We start from the raw sequence: 23,278 nt of genomic DNA, 5'->3' as shown, positions 1-23,278 counted from the left end.
CCGCTGGCCTCACAGGCTGTGTCCAAACATGTCCTTTGTCCTCCCGTGTCCTCTGTTTTCTCTGTTCTGTGTCCTCCTGTGTCCTCCCCATGTCCTGTGTGTCCTCTCCATGTCCTGTGTGTCCTCCGTGTCCTGTGTGTCCTCCTGTGTCCTGTATGTCCTCTCCATGTCCTGTGTGTCCTCCCATGCCCTCTGTGTCCTCCTGTGTCCTGTGTATCTTCCCATGTTCTCCTGTGTCCTATGCCCTCCTGTGTCCAGTGTGTCCTCTTCATGTCCTCCCCATGTCCTGTGTGACCTGTGTGTCCTTTTCATGTTCTCCTGTGTCTTTTGTCTCCCCTGCCCCTCGACAGACAGATGCTCAGGTCCCTTGGTGCCCCGTGTCTCATCTGTCCTGGAGTCTCCCGGAGCCGCCCAGCCCCAGTGACACTGCATGGCTGTGGTGCTCCACTCTCCTTCCAGCCTCACTGACCACGGGGCAGCCAGTGCAGCTGTCAGCGGAAGGCCTCCTTCAGGAGCTGGGTACAGGAGCACCCCTAATGTTTTCTCGGAGCTCCCAGGTCTGGCAGCTGCTGGTAGGAGGTCCCACCCAGCACCCACTGCTCCTTGGCTCACCCTGTGGGTCCTGGCCACTCACCTCTCCTCCTCTGTGAGCAGCCGCTGCCCCTGGAACCAGCGGATGAAGCTGGGGTCTGGGCTCATGCCGTAGCTGTTGCAGGCAGACTGCAGCAGCTTGATCTGGGCAATCACTTCAAACTCCTGCAGCCACATGGGATAGCAGGTGTGTTGTGAGCACCCAAGCCACCACGGGCTCGTGAGGACAGCCCCTTGGAGGACCGAGGACCAGCCCTGAACCCCCAGCCCCAGGCATACGAACGCCACCTCAGCCGCTTTCATTTCACCCAGCACAGAGAAGCAGCTGTTACGTGACCATCACAAACACTACAGCTCCCAGGCATGCCTGGCCCCAGCGAGTGTGAGGCAGTGAGCTCGAGGGGGGCCTGAGGTCTACATAGCCGGGTCCTGAACCACGGGCTCAGAGCTCGCCACACTGCTCCGTGCATGGCAGGAATGCAGAGTTCAGGTCCCCAGCCCCCGAGGCGGCACCCAGGGGTCCTGGCCCAGCACCCTCCCCAGCCCAGCAGCACCCAGGGGTCCTGGCCCAGCACCCTCCCCAGCCCAGCAGCACCCAGGGGTCCTGGCCCAGCGCCCTCCCCAGCCCAGCAGCCCCCAGGGGTGCTCTCAGTTGGTGACGATGCAATCCACTTCCTGTCCCTGCAGGGTGACAGCATCCACCTGCCTCCCCAGCCCCGTGCAGAGGGGCAGGCTTACATCACCCAGGTGACGGGGAGGGGGCCCTCAGAACATGTGTGTCCCTTGGTTCCACTCCAGGGCCAACTCCTCCAGCCCACCCACTGCAGGTGACTGCTCCTGTCCCAGCCACTGAGATGCCCCTTGGCCCGAGCCCACCCAGGTGGTCCCATGATTGCCACCCCCATCCTGCCCCACCAGCCTGTAAATCTTTGAGGTTCGCACTCAAGGGTGAAAGCGTGTTGGGTCAAGTGCATTGAGCCCAGGCTTTGTGGCAATGTGCATAGCCCCATCCTCTCTCTAGCTAATTCAGAGTGTGCAGTGCAGACAGCCAAGCCTACGCAGGTGGATGGGAGTGACGCTTCCCCCATCCCCTGCCCCGCACAGCAGCCAGGCCATGTCCCGGCTCCCTCCCAAGGCTGCCGGCCTGGGTCTGTGCTACAGGGATTCCATGGCCCCTGACCACCCAGCTGTGGCGAGACACCTGAAATGCACCCTTTCAGGAGTTTCCATGGGTGCAACACATGGGCAATGGCTCCATGGGGAGCGCCCTGTCCTTGGGGGTGGGGGTGTTCCCAGCACTGCCACAGGTGCCCTGGGTAGCTCCTGGCCTCTGAACAGAGGCCGAGTGAGCCCCCTCCCTGGGTGAGTGCACAAGAATGCAAAGGCAGGGCGTAGCAGCACCTTTGCCAAGTCCTCACTCTCCCAACTGACACCCAGGTGGGTAACGAAAGCCAGAAAAGCAGAGCAAGATTCCACTGACCCTTCTCCTCTTCTCGAAGTTGATCAGGCCGCCCTGGAAGAGAGGACCTCCGTCAGAACAAGCGGTCAGCCGTGCTGCCTGGGAACAGCCCCAGACCCCCCGCCCCCTCCCCCGGGCTGCTCCTTTCAGCCATGTCCTTGTGTTCCCACACTGGGCAACAAGTGAGCTGCAGTCAGCTACCCCGGGCCCGGCCTCGCTCTGCGGGCTCACCTCGATGTAGTCCTGCAGGGCTGTGTCCAGCATGGTGAGGTCAGTCAGAAAGGTGCCCAGATAGGGGACAGTCCCCTGCATCATGCCCTGAGGAGGGAAGTGTCACTGCTCACTGCAGGAATGTCAGGATGTGCGAGTCCACAGGCGGCATGGGCCGAGCGCTGAGGACCGGACGGGCCCGTGGCTACAGCCTGCATTCCACAGCCAGAGACCACACGGGGGCGTGAACACCTCACAGAGGGGCTGCTCCTTTGGGCTCAGGCCATGGACTGCCTGCTCTTCCGGAGCACGGCCCTGGAACCAGCTGCACAGTGTGGGGAGGGCAGTGCTGAGCTGCCCCGTGGACTAGTGGCTGGGAGCGTGGAGGGCTGGTCACTTGCAGAGCTGAAGGTCAAGGTCACGTTCACACCACACACACATGCACGCTGCCACAGGGGGAGGACACCACCAGCAGTGACATCACCCTCATGGCCCACGTGAACAGGACGAGGCCACGTCTGCTGGTGCTGACACATGGCCACTGGTGCCAGTACTGGCACGGGCATCCTGGTGGCGGGAATGTAGACTGGGCTCCTGTTCCTCTGCCGGTTTTCTGTGAATCTCAAACTTTCTCAAATCACAAATTCACTGTGTAGAACTGTCCGCAAGGAAGGTGCCGTTTGCTGGGCTCTGCCCTCTGGAGGCTGCGCCATGGCTTTCCTGGCCACACATGGGTGCCCTCCCCACAGTCCCTCCCGTCCTCTGTAGAGGTTACCCTGTTTTGGTAACAGCTACTTTATAGCACAGCCTGTGGCTGTCAGGGGAGTCTTCGCAGTGAGCAGGCACTCTCACGGTCCCACATCACACACGGGGCGACAGGAAGGCATCGCTGAGAGAGAGCCCTCCTGGGAAACGCAGGCTCTGGTAGGCTGCCAGTCCCCTCCAACCCCCGGGGGAAGGAGGCACTACATCCCATATGGGCACAGGAAGCTGACACTAAGACTAGCAGAAGCAGGCTTAGGCACGGCACGGCCTCTCCCCAGGCCCGGGGCACGGAGGTGCAGGAAGACCACGAGGGCAGAGCATGCTGCTGTGCGGCCTTGATCCCACAGCACATGCTCCAGGGGCAGTGTGAGTGGTGGCTCCCACAACGGGCAGCCAGGAGGCACGGGTGCCCAGTGGGCGTCCAGCACTGCTGTGGCCCCGCAGGCCCTGGGTGCAAGGGACCCACCATGTCCTTATGGAGCCGCAGGCGCCGCTGGCTTCGCTTCTGGTTTTCCTTGACGCTGCTGTCCAGGTTGGCAAACTTGGAGGTTCCCTCCTGAAGAAAGAGCAGTGAGAGGACTTGGTGGCCGCTGAAATCTCTGGGGCACAACCTCACCAGGACCCGGACGGCATGGACAGTGCGTCGGGTACTGCATCTCACTGCTCGTGCCCCAGTCAGTAGGGTGGCTGTGGAGGCCTGCACTGGACACGCCTGGGAGCCAGACCCTCCTCAGAGATCAAGCCATCGACCCTGTCCCAAAATGCATGGCCGTGCATGGTTACCTCTCAGACCGAGCACCAGTCTTGCACGTGTGGGTGTAACTGCTAACAGTGGCTCCCTCCCAGGCAGATGCCAGCGCATACTTCTGATGTGGGCACACACGGGAACAGGAACACGCACACGGCACACACAGCCAACCGCAGGCTCTCATGTGGGCACACACAGGAACAGGAACACACACACGGCACACACAGCCAACCTCAGGCTCTCATTAGGAACATAAACAACCATCAAGCCTTGCGATGTGCTCAGCCTGTCTGTAGGATGCTACCAGCCAGCCCAGCTACAGGTTCTGTTCAGACGATTCTAACCGGTATGTTGTGACAGCCAGGACAAGGAAATGACTGTCTCCTGTGGAGACCCGGGACCTGAGCCACACTGAGTCATGGGAGTGACCAGCCTTGGGTAACATAGCAGCCACATGGCAGAAGTGACCGGCCCAGGGTCTGGGCAAGTCCTCTTAGCTGCCCCACCTCCTCTGACATTCATTCCTCTCTAAGTCCCAGCCTGGCCTCCCTGGTCCCCGTCTGCTGGGCACACCTGGTCTCCCTGGTCCCCGTCCGCTGGGCACACCTGGCCTCCCTGGTCCCCGTCCGCTGGGCACATCTGGCCCCCCTGGTCCCCGTCCGCTGGGCACACCTGGCCTCCCTGGTCCCCGTCCGCTGGGCACACCTGGCCTCCCTGGTCCCCGTCCGCTGGGCACACCTGGCCCCCCTGGTCCCCGTCCGCTGGGCACACCTGGCCCCCCTGGTCCCCGTCCGCTGGGCACACCTGGCCCCCCTGGTCCCCGTCCGCTGGGCACATCTGGCCCCCCTGGTCCCCGTCCGCTGGGCACATCTGGCCCCCCGGTCTCTGTCCGCTGGGCACACCTGGCCTCCCTGGTCTCCGTCTGCTGGGCACACCTGGCTTCCCTGGTCCCCGTCCGCTGGGCACACCTGGCCTCCCTGGTCTCCGTCTGCTGGGCACACCTGGCCCCCCTGGTCCCCGTCCGCTGGGCACACCTGGCTTCCCTGGTCTCCGTCCGCTGGGCACACCTGGCCCCCCTGGTCCCCGTCCGCTGGGCACACCTGGCCTTCCTGGTCTCCGTCCGCTGGGCACACCTGGCCCCCCTGGTCCCCGTCCGCTGGGCACACCTGGCCTCCCTGGTCTCCATCTGCTGGGCACACCTGGCCTCCCTGGTCCCCGTCCGCTGGGCACACCTGGCTTCCCTGGTCTCCGTCTGCTGGGCACACCTGGCCTCCCTGGTCCCCGTCTGCTGGGCACACCTGGCCTCCCTGGTCCCCGTCTGCTGGGCACACCTGGCCCCCCTGGTCCCCGTCTGCTGGGCACACCTGGCCTCCCTGGTCCCCGTCTGCTGGGCACACTTGGACTCCCTGGTCCCCGTCTGCTGGGCACACCTGGCCTCCCTGGTCCCCGTCTGCTGGGCACACCTGGCCTCCCTGGTCCCCGTCTGCTGGGCACACCTGGCCTTCCTGGTCCCCGTCTGCTGGGCACATCTGGCTTCCCTGGTCTCCGTCTGCTGGGCACACCTAGCCTCCCTGGTCTCGGCACACCTGATCGGGCATCTGGCCCCAATTACTCACACCTGCTCAGATTTGTGCTCAGTCTTCAGAATGATTCTGCCATGTCCCTGGTGCAGACTCGGGCACTGAGGTGAGGACCATGGCTGCAGGTGGTCCACATCCATGGGTCCAGATGTAGCACACGACAGCAGGGCTCTCCACCCCTCTGCCTCCCCCTGCCATGGAACACACCCAGGTACCCGCTTCTCTCCTGGTCTCTGAGAGCAGCACAGCCATCACGCCAGTGCTGGGCCAGCGGGAAGCCCGCACCTGGCGGAGTCCTCACTGTGCTCCCAGTTCACCCCTCGTGGGTCCCACTCCCACAGCTCCTAGGAAACACCTGTGCTGAGGTAACGAAGGTAGCTCTCCATGTCTCGGCAGGCAGGACTGCTGCTTTAGCCCTACCATCGACCACGGTCCTCAAGGCAGGAGACTTTGCCCTGCCACCCAGGATGCCAACACCCACTCGAGGGCTCCTTGGCTTCACTAGCTCCCTTGGCACGGTTGGTCCCAGGTTGCTGTCTGGTCACTTGTCCTTTCGCGGCCCCTGGCATGTTATATTCTAGAGGCAGCTTCTGTGCTGCATAGCGGCCCAGCTCCTGGCAGATGTGTCAGCCCTGAGGGCAGCTCTGGCCACAGGATGCCTGGACCCAGTAGAGGGCACGCATGGCAGGTGCAGCCTGTCCTTCTGGGAAATGCCCACTGAGGTCAGCACAAGGGGTCTGCTGAGCAGTCAGTGCGTTCGTTGCACACCTGACCTCCAGTGCCACGCCGTGTGCTGTTACAGGGAAGCTCAGGGGTGCAGCGTGGAGCTCCCTGGCCTTGGCACTTTCCCAGCTGCCCTCGGGCCTCAGACGTTGCAGCAGGAACAATGAGAGCTGGAGGCAGCGGCCGTGCCCTTGTGGGCTTGTGCTGGGCACCACCCCCACCTCACCTTCATCAGCAGCTCCCGGCTGGTCAGGTGGTTGTTATGGTCCGAGAAGATGTCCGCCAGCTCCTCAAGCATCAGCACACGGTCCCTGCAGCAGACACGAGGAGGACACTCGGCACACGGTGGGACCTGACCCCCACAGCCCACCGTCCTGGGCACAGGGCCTGCAGAGTGGTTCTAAAGGGCTCAGAGGACATGGGTGCCCATGTGCAGAGGCATTCTGGTTCCCTGTGCTCCTATAAAGGCTGGTTCTGTGGGGAAACAGGCCATGCTGTGAGATGAGGACCACGCCACACGCAGCACCCCATGGAGCTCCACAAGATTTCACACCCACACGGCCCAGCTCCAAGCTGTCAGGGCTAGTGGCCAAGGGCTGCAGCTCACCGCCCATGCTTCCACTCCAAGACTTGGGGTCCTGTCCTGAACATTCCAGCCAGGCTGGGGCAGACCCCAACTGTGCTGTTAGGTCCACAGTGATTGTGGCCAAGCCCTTCTGACCAGGTTCCTACAGAGGTGTGGTGGGAACAGCACGGCCTGGTCCTCAGCCCGCTGCCAAGAGCATGCTTTGGAAGTCGGAGCATCAGCAGCCTGGGCCTCTCCCCATGCCCTGTTGGGGGCTGAGTGAACCAACAATGAAGGGGTAGCATTTTCACTGAGCACTGAGGACAACTGGTCACCTCACCGGGAGACACACCAACATGGGCCCACTGGTTCCTACCAAAGTCAGCAGGTGTCCTCCATCTATCAGACAGACAAAGGACCCAGGGGTCAGAGATGGCTTAGCAGGGGCTGCACGGGGCTGAGCCGAGCTGAAGGACGCCCGGCAGCAGCCAGGAGGTGGGCCTGAGTCACACAGGCACACACAGAACACACGTGGCTTTCTTCCTAAGGGCAGTGTGGACCAAACAGGGCGCACGGGTCCGAGTGCGTCTTTAACCTGTGTTTTGGCCTCAGACTTGTTGGGGAAGAGGGCTGGGGCTAGGCAGGGGACTCTGGCCAGCAGGAGGGGCTGCATTTTACGAGTCCCACCCCTTAGGGCTGAGGGATGCTGAGGCCCGATGGCTTCACCAGGGCCTGTCACGTCTTCCCATGGTGTGGTGCAGGGAGAATCTACCAGCTCACCTCCTGTGCACATGGTCATGACCTTATAAAAAATAATTGCGAGGAGACTGACCACCCAGGACACAGCCCTGGAGCCTGCTACTCCTCTGCTACTGCACACAGTGTCACAAACAAGGAGGCTCTGCATAAGGTCCTCGGGGCAGCCTCATTCACTCCAGATGCTGGACCCATGACCTGGCTCCTCTCGGTCCTGCCCACAGGGACATGGGCGCCCCATCAGCCTGATCTGGGACACACTCTGCCAGCATCCATGTCCCAACCTCTGCTGGAGCGTGCTGCCTGTCTTGTGTGCTGCCCACTGAGCTCTGACAGGCTGCACAACAGCAAGAGAGAAATACTGAGTGAACTCACTCCTGGCCCTAAAGGTTAAACGAAGGGATATGGAGGGGACAGCTGAGGGTGTGGTGGGCACCTGGGATGGGCACTGGGGACCCAGAAGGCGGCCAGCAGGTGCACACCATGCCCTGTGCTTCTGAATGGCTGGAGCTTTGGGATGCAGCAGGGACACCCAGTCAAGGTGCTGGACATATCGCTGTACAGCCACGAGCCGTCACATCTGGGTGGCAGAGTGGTCCAGGCACTCACTTGGGGACTGTAGCCCACGTCTTTTTCAGCCGGTAGATGGAGTTGGATTGCAGAGCCGACACGATGGCCCGCAGGGAGGAGAAGTTCTTGAGGATGCGACATTCCTGTGTGGACAGGGATGGGCCCAGAGGTGCGTTAAGATGGTGGTACACAGACACTTGGCCCTGCTCCTTTCAGAGCAGCCCCCGCTGCCACGGGTCCCGCCCCTCAAGGGGCAGCTCTGCCAACATTCGCTGTTCCAGTCTAACCACACACGTCATGGACTCAGGCACGGCGTGATTCTGCCCGCTCCCGCCTTTAACATGTTCTGTGTGGTTGCTGGCTTCCAGCTGCCCCAGTGAACACAGATGCAGTGCAGTAAAGGCACTATTGATGACACAAAGTACTTTCTTCTGAAAGCATGGAGGCACGGGAAGGGGCTGCACACACACTGACACGGGGAGGAGAGGGACCTACATACCAGATGGATATGGGGAGGGGTCCTGCACAGACACGGACACGGGGAGGGGTCCTGCACAGACACGGACACGGGGAGGGGTCCTGCACAGACACGGACACGGGGAGAGGTCCTGCACACACACGGACACGGGGAGGGGTCCTGCACACACACGGACACGGGGAGAAGTCTTGCATGCTAGATGCACAGGGTAGTAACCACACTATTTCCTCGTGCTGGCTTCACTTGGTGACCCATCTGTCCTGGAGATGACAGTCACGCAGGGATAAACACTGACCACACACTCATATTGGCTTTTCAGCAAATACTATTATTCACATTTATCTGGCTTCAAATGGCCTTGTCCTGCAACCATGAACTTCCCAAACATTGTGGTTTTATCACTGCTTCCAGGTCAAAGAGTTTTACACAATTCAAGCTTTAGAACAAACAGAAAGAAGAGCAAGCATTTCAAATGTGCTTTTCTGGGAGGAAGAAACATCCCTTCTACAATAACAGCCCCAAAACTCCAGGCACCATAAATCAGAGGACCCACAGTAAGACTCCTCCAACCCCAACGAAATGTACAGAAGACATGGTGGTCCTGGCTGGACACATAGGTAAGTCAGGCCTCCTGCACACACCTGCTGGGTGACACACGGGGACAGGACCCTGACCCCAGGCCAGGCCTCCTGCACACACCTGCTGGGTGACACACGGGGACAGGACCCTGACCCCAGGCCAGGCCTCCTGCACACACCTGCTGGGTGACACACGGGGACAGGACCCTGACCCCAGGCCAGGCCTCCTGCACACACCTGCTGGGTGACACACGGGGACAGGACCCTGACCCCAGGCCAGGCCTCCTGCACACACCTGCTGGGTGACACACGGGGACAGGACCCTGACCCCAGGCCAGGCCTCCTGCACACACCTGCTGGGTGACACACGGGGACAGGACCCTGACCCCAGGCCAGGCCTCCTGCACACACCTGCTGGGTGACACACGGGGACAGGACCCTGACCCCAGGCCAGGCCTCCTGCACACACCTGCTGGGTGACACACGGGGACAGGACCCTGACCCCAGGCCAGGCCTCCTGCACACACCTGCTGGGTGACACACGGGGACAGGACCCTGACCCCAGGCCAGGCCTCCTGCACACACCTGCTGGGTGACACACGGGGACAGGACCCTGACCACAGGCCAGGCCTCCTGCACACACCTGCTGGGTGACACACGGGGACAGGACCCTGACCCCAGGCCAGGCCTCCTGCACACACCTGCTGGGTGACACACGGGGACAGGACCCTGACCCCAGGCCAGGCCTCCTGCACACACCTGCTGGGTGACACACGGGGACAGGACCCTGACCCCAGGCCAGGCCGCTGGCGCTCATACACCTGTTCAGTAATACAGACAGGCAGAGGGGCAGATGGCTACAGTAGCCATACATATGAGAGATCTCTCCAAGCTCACCATCCAAGATGCAGCTGCTGGAAGATGCTGAGGGCAAGCCCTCAGACAGGAGTGAATGCTGACTCACAAAGTGTCACCATGCTCAAAAGCCTCGGAGTACTGCGCTTACTTAAACAGATCAAAAGAAAAAGCTACATATGCACATTTCCAAGTCCCATGTATGAGATGCAGATTCCCCAAGTACAGCCTGGAGCCAGGAACTCGCCACAGATGCATGATAGGCCCTGCTGTGACAGGTGCCTCGTGACCAGGGTGGGCAACATGTGGCCAGAGAGCACTTGTCCAAAGACAGGTTCCAGGGAAGTGGTGCAGAGTGAGCAGGAAGCTAGGCCAGCCCAAAACACCAGGGCCTACCAGTCAGAGCATCTGGAAGGCTGATGTTTTATGTATTCATGATGTTTTAAGAATCTCCTCCAGAGACAGACTGTGACAAAGCCCAGAAAGTGTGAGGTCGACTCTTCTCTCTGACATGGCACACTCAGCACCATCAGGCTCCACCCAGAGTGCGCTGTGCCCCGTGCCAGTTACAAGGATCAGCATCCCGACGGCTCAGCCTGCTCTTCCTGTCTCCACTCAGTGTGCGGCAAAGTCACTGTCAGAGCCTCGCTGTGTCCCAACACACAGCCTCAGCACTGGACACTGTGCCGGAGGCGCTGCTGGACACTGTGCCGGAGGGGCCTCAGCACTGGACACTGTGCCAGAGGGGCTGCTGGACACTGTGCCGGAGGGGCTGCTGGACACTGTGCCAGAGGGGCTGCTGGACACTGTGCCGGAGGGGCCTCAGCACTGGACACTGTGCCGGAGGGGCTGCTGGACACTGTGCCGGAGGGGCCTCAGCGCTGGACACTGTGCCGGAGGGGCTGCTGGACACTGTGCCGGAGGGGCATCAGCACTGGACACTGTGCCGGAGGGGCTGCTGGACACTGTGCCGGAGGGGCATCAGCACTGGACACTGTGCCGGAGGGGCCTCAACACTGGACACTGTGCCGGAGGGGCTGCTGGACACTGTGCCAGAGGGGCTGCTGGACACTGTGCCAGAGGGGCCTCAGCGCTGGACACTGTGCCGGAGGGGCCTCAGCACTGGACACTGTGCCGGAGGGGCTGCTGGACACTGTGCCGGAGGGGCCTCAGCGCTGGACACTGTGCCGGAGGGGCCTCAGCGCTGGACACTGTGCTGGAGGGGCCTCAGCGCTGGACACTGTGCTGGAGGGGCCTCAGTGCTGGAGGGGCCTCAGCGCTGGACACTGTGCCGGAGGGGCCGGTGGAGGGCAGGGAAAATGTGGCAACTCTGTGTCCCTCTCACTGGAGAGACACCCACTCCTCACTCGAGCAGAGCTCTGTGGGGCGCAGGCCTTGCTCTGCCTGGCCCCTCGCCCTGGGACCAAGCTGCCTGCCACAGGAGACCACGTGGATTCTCTACACAGCGAGCTGCACTTCCTCCGTAGGCATGAGAGAGTGACCGGCTTTGGGCACTGCCTGCTCGCGGAACAGAAATGTGTTCAAACCAGCAGGAACTCATGCCACCATCATTCCCCAAAGCTTGCTGGCACAATTCTGCCTACAGAAACACTCTGTCATCTGCAAACACCCAAACTCCTATTTTGCAAAGCTCCCCTCCCTCCCGCTTCCTTTCCCCTCCTTCTACCCAGCCCCAAACAGGACCTGCAGCAGCGAGGGACTCACATGAGCGACCCCGATCCACTTGTCGATGGCCTTGGCCCTCTGCTGGCTCTTGAGCTCCCTGCCACCCAGCACGGTGCTGACCACACACCTGGTGAGGGCGTTGAACTGACAGATGGTGGCTCGGATCGTGGGTGCCAAGTGCTTGTTGCCCTTCCTGTCCCGGCGTGACCAGACGCAGCCCAGGCAGTGGTGGGGCACAACCTTCTTGAACAGTTGCTGGGGAAGGGAGGACAAAGTATGAGCAAGGCACAGACCGCTGGCCCACAGGCCCACCTCTGGGGTCAGGGCTGTGTGAGGGACCCATGGCCCACCTCCGGGGTCACACAGCCCACCTTTGGGGTCACAGTTGTGTGAGGGATCCCCAGCCCACCTCCCGGGCTCAAGGCTGTGTGAGAGACCTACAGCCCACCTCCGGGGTCACACAGCCCACCTCCGGGGTCATGGTTGTGTGAGGGATCCCCAGCCCACGACTGGGTTCATGGCCATGTGAGGGACCCACAGCTTATGCCCGGGCTGCTGGGTGGCCACTGCAACTGATCAATGCAGTGACTGCCATCTTGTTAGTCTGTTTGAGAACACAGACAATTCAACCAAACTTCAGGTACACTCCATATTACCAGTCCAAGAAACCCAGTGGTGTCCCCGTCGTTGCCAGGGCAGACGGGAGTGCAGCTCACGCCTTACTGCGGGCTGCAGTCTCTGAGACAAGCAAAGTGAGCGGCACGTGCCAGGAAAGGCAGCCGAGCACCACACGGTGGGAGGGAGAGGGACTGAGCCAGGGTTTCCACAAGGAGTAACCAGCCATGGCTTACATATTTCTTTCAGGCTATCAACTACAGAATCTGAAAGAAAGTGCTGAAAAAACTGCTTCTCACGGTGCCATGGCGGTCACCACCCTGTGACCCTTCTCACGCAGCTCCTGCAGAGGGCAGCCTGCCACTGATAGGCCAGCTTCTCACAGGCCAGGCCGCGAGGAGCTAGAATCACAGAGCCAAGGCCCACGGACCTGCCTGTCACCAGGATGTCCCAGCTGGCATGGGGCCATGAACTGTGACTGTCAACCAAGTGAGTACAGCTGACGACACATCCAGCCAGCACAGGACGCCATGTTCAGCCAGCTGTCGGTGTGTTCATATTCTCTAACTCAGGAGTTGACCACCACATTCTCCTGAAATATTTCTGAGCCTCTGTGGACAGCAACGCCAATGTGGCAGGCCTGGTTAGGCTCCACGGGACCACAGGGCTCCATGCCCACTGTCTTGGGCACCTTCACCCACAGCAGCATGGTGCTCAGCCTGAAGCTCTTAGATGGCCACATCCATGGGTTCCATGATCCACACGCTCACTGGAGACCAGAGGTCACATACCGCATCCATGTAGGTCAGCTGCTCGGCCACCAGGTCCTCCGGAAAGCGCATGAATTCTGCTGGCCCTCCAGCCTCAAGCCCCCCATCTTGCTCCAGGCTGAAAGGCGGGGTGGAGGGAGGCCCATCTGCTCACACAGAAAAGAAGAATCGCATTTGTACCACAGTGGACTACCCTCCAGGGCACACTGGACATCTTCACTAGACTGGAAAAACACAGAGTGGAACAGTCATGGACGATCAGAGCTGTGGACCCACCCACAGGTGCTCAGGGAAGCATGTACACGCAGCGCCTCCAATGTGCTCAGATCCCAGGGTGAGCTCAGATCCCAGTGTGATTAGGTCCCAATGTGAGCTCAGATACCAGGGTGAGCTCAGATCCCAATGTGAGCTCAGATCCCAGGGTGATTAGATCCCAGTGTGAGCTCAGATCCCAGGGTGAGCTCAGATCCCAGTGTGATTAGGTCCCAATGTGAGCTCAGATACCAGGGTGAGCTCAGATCCCAGGGTGATTAGATCCCAGTGTGAGCTCAGATACCAGGGTGAGCTCAGATCCCAGTGTGATTAGATCCCAATGTGAGCTCAGATCCCGATGTGAGCTCAGATCCCAGGGTGATTAGATCCCAGCGTGAGCTCATATCCCAGGGTGACCAGATCCCGGTGTGAGTTCAGATCAAGTGTGAGATCAGATCCCAGGGTGATCAGATCCCGGTGTGAGCTCAGATCCTGGTATGAGCCCAGATCCCAGGGTAATCAGATCCCGGTGTGAGCTCAGATCCTGGTATGAGCCCAGATCCCAGGATAATCAGATCCCGGTGTGAGCTCAGATCCCAGGGTGATCAGATCCCGGTGTGAGCTCAGATCAAGTGTGAGCTCAGATCAAGTGTGAGATCAGATCCGCGTGAACTCAGAACGCAGTGTGACCAGATCCCAGAGCGTGTCCTAGTATGCTTGGCAGAGGTGGAAACTCCCTTCCACAGATGCTCACAGCTTTCCTAGGCTGCCTCTCTCTTTCTAGAGTAAGAGAGTCCAGGAGCACCTTGGGCCAAGGCAGGGCGGCCAGGGCTGTCTTCAGGTGGCAGGAATGTGACTAGGGATCGACCCTTGAGCCTGCAGTGAAGAGCCTCCCGCAGCTGTGGGTCCCCTGGAGCTCAGACACACACTGAGGGATGCTGGCCCCGGGGCTCAGAGCTCGCTATGGTGCAGCTTCCATCATGTTCCTGCCATGCCCTGGTCCTCTTTCATTCTGGGAAGAGTCTGGGATCCCAAAGGTAAGCCTTTGGGTGGGTATCCTGTACCCCTTGCCAGGTACATGAACCATCTTGGGATATTCCAACACAAAGGATGAGAGGCCAACCCACACCAGCCAGAGTGTGGGAGCCTCAGCTGGACCTCACACATGCAGTCAACAAACGCCAGGAGTGGCCAGTGTGTGCAGAGTGCCCACCCCCGCTGCTTCAGCAGAGATGAGGGGTTACTGTTTCCCGGACACTGGCAGACTCTTGGGGCCCATCCCAGCGAGGACTCAGGAGCTTTGGTCCGGCTCAGGAGCCTCCCTCCAGGCCACAGCCCTGCAGAGGAGGGAGAGCCAGGCAGGCCCAGGAGAGGCTGCTGTGGAAGGGAGCAAGGGACTTGGTCACCAGGCACGCCCATGACGCCGGGGAGGCAGGCAGCCAAGAGGAAGCACTTGCAGCCCCTGTGTGGGCTGGTTAGGTGCCTAGGAACCCTTTCCTCTGCTGGGGAGATCCAGGACCAGGGCAGGGAAACGGGTAGGCTGCCCTGGCAACGGCTCTGCCCCCAGCCAGGGGAAATAACATGTGCTGAAGGAGGGCCTCATGGCACTCCGAGCCCCCGCGACTGCAGGGCAGCCCCTCCTGTGTCCCTGCAGATACTCATCCCTCACATTGAAGCAAACGGCCCAGAAACTTCTTCTGTTAAGGTGAGAGATGCCAAATGACGGTCGTTTGGCTGTGGGAAAAGAAACCCCTTTCCATGTCTTGGGGAGGTCAGGAGCAGAAGTGGACAAACTCCGACCAGCAGGGACAAGGTGTGGGGGTGGTACCTGGGCAGCCCATCCCACACAGCCTGCGCCATGGGGGAGCAGCTGGGTGGCAGTCAGGTGCAGGACCAGCATTGTGGGCAGCAGCTTCTGCAGCACCCTGGGCTCCCCGGTGCCCAGTGCCTCTGCACAGCTCCAAGTGCCAGGCTTCGCCTCTCGCACAGCGACCAGTACTCACTGTCAGCCTCCACTTCCTGCTTCTGAAACTGTTCCAGAAGACTGTGCGCTCTCCGCTCTGGGTCCGAGCCCGGCATGGTCTGCCGGAGATAGGACAGCAGCCTGTGCAGGCAGGGGAAGTGAGGGGGCTCCCAGAAGTCCTCGGCACACTGGTCAAGCCAGGCCCTCAGGATGGACGCGATGGCACTGTGGGGACAGAGGCAGTGTCACTGCACCAGCGGGGGGGGGGGACGCAGGGCCAGGACCCTGGAAAGCACTTGTAAAGCACCTGGGGCAGTGGGTGGCAGGACACAACAGCACACCAGGGGCAGAGACGGGTGAGCGTGGGCGAGCGCTGGCAGCCACCTTGAAGTGACCCACACACCACAGCTCTGCACGCTCAGACCGGAGGCTGCAGATGGACTGCATGGCCTAGGAGCCCAGTGACCCCTCAGGGAACACATCCCAGGACGTCACCAGTCTCAGTCTTAATGCCAAACAACTGCAGGAGGCCGGCGTGAGCTCCCTAGCCTCCTGTCTATTCAGGGCCAGGAGAGACCAAGGCATGAGGCTGGGGTGGCCTGGCAGACCTGCATTCCGGGGCCACCAGGGTGGGGGCGGCCTGGCAGACCTGCGTCCTGCAGCCACTAGGCTAGGGTCCCTCCCCAGGGAACAGACTGGAGCATGAGAGGCCTATCTGCTTCCAGAGTGACCACTGTGTGCCTCAGGAGCCAAGAGGACTTCAGTGGGGAAGACATCAGGCACCTGCAGAGCAGCCCCGGGCAGGCACTGTCCCTGCGAGCAGCCGGTCACATCACCCGCTCTTTAAGTTAGAGACCTCACTGACCAAAATGTGTCAGCCAAAAAACCACTTCTCAGCAAGCGCTAGAAGCGTCACTGGCTTCCTGCTGAGCTCTGGCCGCCCTGCCCAGTGGCTAGGGGCACAACCGGCCAGCCTCCTTCATCACTTGCCCTTGGAACTCAGCAGAAGGAAGCCAGTGGTGCCGCCCGCTGTCACTGTGGTCACCTAAGGGAAAGGACATCAAGTCCACTGCATTGGTAATAGCCCCCCACTCTCCAAGTCTTAGTACGAACTAAGCATCATCTTCCCAAAACAACCCACCGCCTTCCAGAAGCCAGGACAACTGGGGTGGGAGGTCTGTGGACTTGGACCTAGTACTTGTTCTGTCTCCTTTCGGCAGGAACACCATTTTAAAATCACAAAAATTTCCTATTTGTTGCAGAGAAGTACATCCTAACAAATGCAGGGACTATGAAGGCAAGCATGGGCTTCCCCTACATTCAGCTCCTGTCTGGCCTTTCGTTAGCTGCTGGTGTCCGTGCAGTAGGTGTTAATGACACAAAGGTGTGAAGAGAACAGCTCCCCTGCTTGGCAGGGCCCGGGGGAGCTTCCAGCTGTTTGGCAGGGCCCGGCGGATTTCTCTCTGACCACCTTGACGCAGTCTCACCCCCTGTTTGCATGGACACTCAACCACCCCACTAAGGATTCTGCAATCTATTAGGCATAGTTTGCCCCTGTGAGATGGCTTTACAACCAGCATGAGCTTAAAAGTTAATGTTACTGATAATGTCTCGGTGAGTGGGCCTTTAACCGTGCACAGGAGTACAATTAAGTCCATGCTGTTTCCAGACACCTTATTGTGTGCCTAACCATTGCTCTGAAATCTGGCCCAAACAGTTAGCATGCTTTCTGGGAAATGGCCTGATAAGAGTTTCACAAACTAATGGAAGTGATGGGAGTATGGGTTGAAATTGCTATGACAAAAAATATAGCTACTGGGACCCTAAAAGCTATCCTGTTACTGGGACCCTAAAGGTTATCCTGTTATAATTACTGTGACCCCAAAAGGCCATCCTGCTATGGCAAAAATATAGTTACTGTGACCCTAAAGGCTATCCTGCTATGGCAAAAATATAGTTACTGTGACCTTAAAGGTTAGCCTGTCGTTGCAACTCTCAACTCTTTAGAACATAGTAAATGTAGTTGCTTTAGTTGCCCTCATAATTTTTAACTAGAGGAAATAGGGTGACTTTACTAACATCATGTATACTTTTGATTATTGTTTGATCATTTATGAGGTTGTAGAGCCTGCAGTTGTAGAGGGATTTAATGTTTGAAACTTTTGTCTTAGATTTTTATGTTTTTTCTCTTTTGATGTATTTCTCTCATTAAGTGATGGATAAGTTATAGAATAAGAATTGTAGTAGGAATGCATTACTGAATAAGATGTGTCGTCTACTGAGAAAATGTTGGCTGCAACATCAGAATGGATAATGTCCTGTCTTAAGGTGAAACTATCTGTAGAGTTATCTTTGGAAACATTTACTTGCCCATTGTAGAGTGGAAACCTAAATGGAGTAAACATGGCTCATTGCTAATTGTAGTTCTTTCCTTCGTCGTAACTCTTGCTTAGTTAACAAACTGTGTGGGCCTGCAGACCTAATGACCTTTGGTGCCAATACCCCAATCCCCATAAACCAAGGTCTCAGACCTTTTCCCATGCGTAATTCAAGGTAGGGGTCTGGTTGTCACAGACAGCGCCAAGGATGGGACCCAGACTTGAGGGAAGTAAGTAGGGGCTGGCAAGCCGAGATAAGCAAAGAATGTGGGGTCCACCCTCACTCACCTCTCAAGCTGTTGTAAATTGTGCCCCCCTTGAAGCTACGTCAAAATGCCCTTAAAAAAGACTGTGTACTGCTTCTGTAAAAATAAAGTGGACAGCTTTCTCGAGTAGTCCACAATGATGTTGGAATTGTAGTGGTCCGTCTGCTATTTCTTCTTTCTACGCCTACTTCATGCACCCTTCTCGAGCTCCGAACTCAGCTGGAGCTGGACTCCGGCAGATAGCAGCCTGGAGCACCTCCTTCCAGATGCTTCCACCACTAGGCATACATGTTGAAGTGATGTGCACATCTACAGCACGGCCGGTTCAAATGCTTAGTTACTCCCTGGTAACTCCTGGGAGGCAGGCGTGCAGCCGCTTTCAGCTGCTCACAGCCCCATGTGGTCACGGAGTGCGTCTCTCTGTGTGTGCATGGGGGTAGGACAGGCTGAGGGCCGGCAATGCACAAAGGGACAGGCTCCCAAGAGAGACCTGCATCATGCCAGGGCTGTGTGTGTTCACTGAACAGCAGGGTCCCTGTGCACACACTCACTGTGTGTGTTCACTGCACAGCAGTGTCCCTGTGTGCACACTCACTGTGTTTACTGCACAGCAGTGTCCCTGTGCGCACACTCACTGTGTGTGTTCACTGCACAGCAGTGTCCCTGTGTGCACACTCACTGTGTGTGTTTAGTGCATAGCAGTGTCCCTGTGTGCAAACTCACTGTGTGTTTACTGCACAGCAGTGTCCCTGTGTGCACACTCACTATGAGTGTGTTTACTGCACAGCAGTGTCCCTGTGTGCACACTCACTATGAGTGTGTTTACTGCACAGCAGTGTCCCTGTGTGCACACTCACTGTGTGTGTTCACTGCACAGCAGTGTCCCTGTGCGCACACTCACTGTGTGTGTTTACTGCACAGCAGTGTCCCTGTGCGCACACTCACTGTGTGTGTTTACTGCACAGCAGTGTCCCTGTGCGCACACTCACTGTGTGTGTTTACTGCACAGCAGTGTCCCTGTGTGCACACTCACTGTGTGTGTGTTTACTGCACAGCAGTGTCCCTGTGCGCACACTCACTGTGTGTGTGTTTACTGCACAGCAGTGTCCCTGTGCGCACACTCACTGTGTGTGTGTTTACTGCACAGCAGTGTCCCTGTGTGCACACTCACTGTGTGTGTTCACTGCACAGCAGTGTCCCTGTGCGCACACTCTGTGTGTGTTTACTGCACAGCAGTGTCCCTGTGCGCACACTGTGTGTGTGTTTACTGCACAGCAGTGTCCCTGTGCGCACACTCACTGTGTGTGTTTACTGCACAGCAGTGTCCCTGTGCGCACACTCACTGTGTGTGTTTACTGCACAGCAGTGTCCCTGTGTGCACACTCACTATGAGTGTGTTTACTGCACAGCAGTGTCCCTGTGCGCACACTCACTGTGTGTGTTTACTGCACAGCAGTGTCCCTGTGCGCACACTCACTGTGTGTGTGTTTACTGCACAGCAGTGTCCCTGTGTGCACACTCACTATGAGTGTGTTTACTGCACAGCAGTGTCCCTGTGTGCACACTCACTGTGTGTTTACTGCACAGCAGTGTCCCTGTGTGCACACTCACTTGTGTGCACAGCAGTGTCCCTGTGTGCACACTCACTATGAGTGTGTTTACTGCACAGCAGTGTCCCTGTGTGCACACTCACTGTGTGTGTTCACTGCACAGCAGTGTCCCTGTGTGCACACTCACTGTGTGTGTTTACTGCACAGCAGTGTCCCTGTGCGCACACTCACTGTGTGTGTTTACTGCACAGCAGTGTCCCTGTGCGCACACTCACTGTGTGTGTTTACTGCACAGCAGTGTCCCTGTGCGCACACTCACTGTGTGTGTTTACTGCACAGCAGTGTCCCTGTGCGCACACTCACTGTGTGTGTGTTTACTGCACAGCAGTGTCCCTGTGCGCACACTCACTGTGTGTGTGTTTACTGCACAGCAGTGTCCCTGTGTGCACACTCACTGTGTGTTTACTGCACAGCAGTGTCCCTGTGCGCACACTGTGTGTGTTTACTGCACAGCAGTGTCCCTGTGCGCACACTCACTGTGTGTGTGTTTACTGCACAGCAGTGTCCCTGTGTGCACACTGTTTACTGCACAGCAGTGTCCCTGTGCGCACACTCACTGTGTGTGTTCACTGCACAGCAGTGTCCCTGTGTGCACACTCACTGTGTGTTTACTGCACAGCAGTGTCCCTGTGTGCACACTCACTGTGTGTGTGTTTACTGCACAGCAGTGTCCCTGTGTGCACACTCACTGTGTGTGTGTTTACTGCACAGCAGTGTCCCTGTGTGCACACTCACTGTGTGTTTACTGCACAGCAGTGTCCCTGTGTGCACACTCACTATGAGTGTGTTTACTGCACAGCAGTGTCCCTGTGTGCACACTCACTGTGTGTTTACTGCACAGCAGTGTCCCTGTGTGCACACTCACTGTGTGTTTACTGCACAGCAGTGTCCCTGTGCGCACACTCACTGTGTGTGTTTTTACTGCACAGCAGTGTCCCTGTGTGCACACTCACTGTGTGTGTGTTTACTGCACAGCAGTGTCCCTGTGCGCACACTCACTGTGTGTGTTCACTGCACAGCAGTGTCCCTGTGCGCACACTCACTGTGTGTGTTTACTGCACAGCAGTGTCCCTGTGCGCACACTCACTGTGTGTGTTTACTGCACAGCAGTGTCCCTGTGTGCACACTCACTGTGTGTGTTTACTGCACAGCAGTGTCCCTGTGCGCACACTCACTGTGTGTTTACTGCACAGCAGTGTCCCTGTGTGCACACTCACTGTGTGTGTTTACTGCACAGCAGTGTCCCTGTGTGCACACTCACTGTGTGTGTGTTTACTGCACAGCAGTGTCCCTGTGTGCACACTCACTGTGTGTTCACTGCACAGCAGTGTCCCTGTGCGCACACTCACTGTGTGTGTTTACTGCACAGCAGTGTCCCTGTGTGCACACTGACTGTGTGTGTTTACTGCACAGCAGTGTCCCTGTGTGCACACTCACTGTGTGTGTTCACTGCATAGCAGTGTCCCTGTGCGCACACTCACTGTGTGTGTTCACTGCACAGCAGTGTCCCTGTGTGCACACTCACTGTGTGTGTGTTTACTGCACAGCAGTGTCCCTGTGTGCACACTCACTGTGTGTGTTTACTGCACAGCAGTGTCCCTGTGCGCACACTCACTGTGTGTGTTTACTGCACAGCAGTGTCCCTGTGTGCACACTCACTGTGTGTGTTTACTGCACAGCAGTGTCCCTGTGTGCACACTCACTGTGTGTTTACTGCACAGCAGTGTCCCTGTGCGCACACTCACTGTGTGTGTGTTTACTGCACAGCAGTGTCCCTGTGCGCACACTCACTGTGTGTGTTTACTGCACAGCAGTGTCCCTGTGCGCACACTCACTGTGTGTGTGTTTACTGCACAGCAGTGTCCCTGTGCGCACACTCACTGTGTGTGTGTTTACTGCACAGCAGTGTCCCTGTGCGCACTCACTGTGTGTGCGTTTACTGCACAGCAGTGTCCCTGTGTGCACACTCACTGTGTGTGTTTACTGCACAGCAGTGTCCCTGTGCGCACTCACTGTGTGTGCGTTTACTGCACAGCAGTGTCCCTGTGTGCACACTCACTGTGTGTGTTTACTGCACAGCAGTGTCCCTTGCGCACACTCACTGTGTGTGTGTTTATGTATACATTCAGAGCCCAAGTGTATTCACTGAGTTGTGGACAGAGCTAACCTCCCACGTGCCCGTCCAGAGTCCCATATGTGTGCTAAGTTGTGTCTGGATGTTCCATTTCCCATCGAGGATTCTAATTTCTGGGAAAGCAGCGGAGGATGAGCTAAGGCCTTAGGATCCTACACTCACTTTGGAGAGCCCCAGTGGTCCTCTGGCTTTGGTTCAGCTCAGCTCCTGCCATCACAAACATTTGTGGAATAAAGCAACAGATGGAAGATCTTTTTCTTTCTCCTTCTCTAAATCTGCCATTCCAAGTAAATAATTTTTTTAAAAGAAGTGTCATTATATACGTAGTCACTATGCTCAGTATGAATTCATTACACGCACATATCGCCGTGTGTGCGTGTCTCTGTATGGATGTGGTCCGTGTACACATTTACTCATTTACACACGTACTTGTAACACACGTGCATTTATTGCACATACAGCTGTATTCACTCCACGACACTGGGCACATTCCGGTTCCTCCCATGCACAAGTGAAAGAATCATTCAGAGTCATTATGCAAACCAGTCTGCCCCAGGCAGGGTCTATGTGTCTTGTTCCACCAAAGGGCATTGTTTCACATGGACCCGCAGGAAGGATGGAATGAGTGTGGGCCGAGTTGCTCTCTTGTCAACGCACACTCGTCCCATTTCACAAACACTGGCCAGGTTAGGAACCCCAGAATCGGCACACACCACACCCCAAGCCTCAGTGTGCACCTGACACTGCAAGCGGATTCCTGCTTGCAGGCGGGCCCCTTCCCACTGCACGGGGCAGGCTCTGGGACCAGCGGCCTGCAGACAGGAGACGCTGCGACAGCCAGCACTTCCATTGTGCTAGGTTCCTTCATGTGCAACTGCATGTTCTCCTCGTGGATTCTTCAAACGGCTACAAGGTGTTCACGCAGGCGACTCATCCTTGGTACTTGGTGAAAGGGTCACTGCGGCTCCAATGAGGCATGTGTTAGCCTGAACTAAACCTGCCAGGACCCCTGCGTCTGCCTCCACACAGGCCTGCAGGTGCCGGGCAAGCGCCCTGGACAGGCTGATCACTTCCTAGACCCTGGGCAGTCCCTCTTCCATTAGTACCAGAGAGAGGTCACAGCTTGGAGAGCAGAGAGGGCACCTGCAGCTCTCAGCTCCGCGCGGAGGCCTCGTTCACCTCAGTGAGCCGCTGGGACCCGCGACCAATGGCAGCAGCAAACTGGAGCCTTTCCTCCCATTTCAGCAAAACGAGTATGGTCTCCCCAGCGGGGAGAAGCAGCCAAGGCGGCCGGCCTCGATAAAGCACCTCTTTGCCCATGGGGTTCTGCACACCAACATGGGCTGGTTGCCCTCGACACCCCTGAACCCGTGGGCTCTGCAGAAGGGACCAGGTGGGAGCCCCGTGGCTCCAGGCCAGGGCTGGCCTCTGCTGGGCTGCCTCAGCCTTGGACTCAGTCAACATCCAAACCATCATCCCTGCTCTTGTCACAAGCCCTACACATTCCAAAATAAAGTAAATTCTCACACGAGAATCTCACTGTCGGGTTGGTTGGTGGGGGTGCTGCGGACCTGTAGGGCCAGAACGGGGAGCAGAGTTCAGAAACAGGGTCAGGAGGAATGGTGCTGTGTGCTGAGAAACAGGACGAGGAGGAGCTAGGCAATGGCGAGAGCCAGACGGGCAGGGCAGCAGGGGCAACGAAGGCAGCACGCAGGCACAGAGCCTG

The 23,278-nt window shown here is 58.1% G+C and overlaps 1 protein-coding gene across 1 annotated transcript in view; it reads right to left on the bottom strand.

The window, feature by feature from the left end:
• Positions 1-23,278, bottom strand: part of RGL1 (ral guanine nucleotide dissociation stimulator like 1) — a 138,399-nt gene that overhangs the window by 6,997 nt on the left and 108,124 nt on the right. The window contains exons 7-15 of the mRNA XM_040985360.1: positions 15,205-15,389; positions 12,971-13,095; positions 11,604-11,819; positions 8,007-8,110; positions 6,303-6,387; positions 3,492-3,581; positions 2,282-2,368; positions 2,072-2,104; positions 635-756 (exon numbers count right to left, since the gene is read on the bottom strand). Of these exons, the coding sequence (XP_040841294.1) occupies positions 635-756; positions 2,072-2,104; positions 2,282-2,368; positions 3,492-3,581; positions 6,303-6,387; positions 8,007-8,110; positions 11,604-11,819; positions 12,971-13,095; positions 15,205-15,389 (1,047 nt within the window). The remainder of the gene's footprint in view (positions 1-634; positions 757-2,071; positions 2,105-2,281; positions 2,369-3,491; positions 3,582-6,302; positions 6,388-8,006; positions 8,111-11,603; positions 11,820-12,970; positions 13,096-15,204; positions 15,390-23,278) is intronic.

This window comes from Ochotona curzoniae, unplaced genomic scaffold (assembly GCF_017591425.1).
Source record: "Ochotona curzoniae isolate NIBS_2020 unplaced genomic scaffold, NIBS_Ocur_1.0 contig_430, whole genome shotgun sequence".
NCBI classification, from domain to species: domain Eukaryota; kingdom Metazoa; phylum Chordata; class Mammalia; order Lagomorpha; family Ochotonidae; genus Ochotona; species Ochotona curzoniae.
Note: the sequence above shows the minus strand (reverse complement) of the source record. Positions and strands in the feature narration are given on the sequence as shown.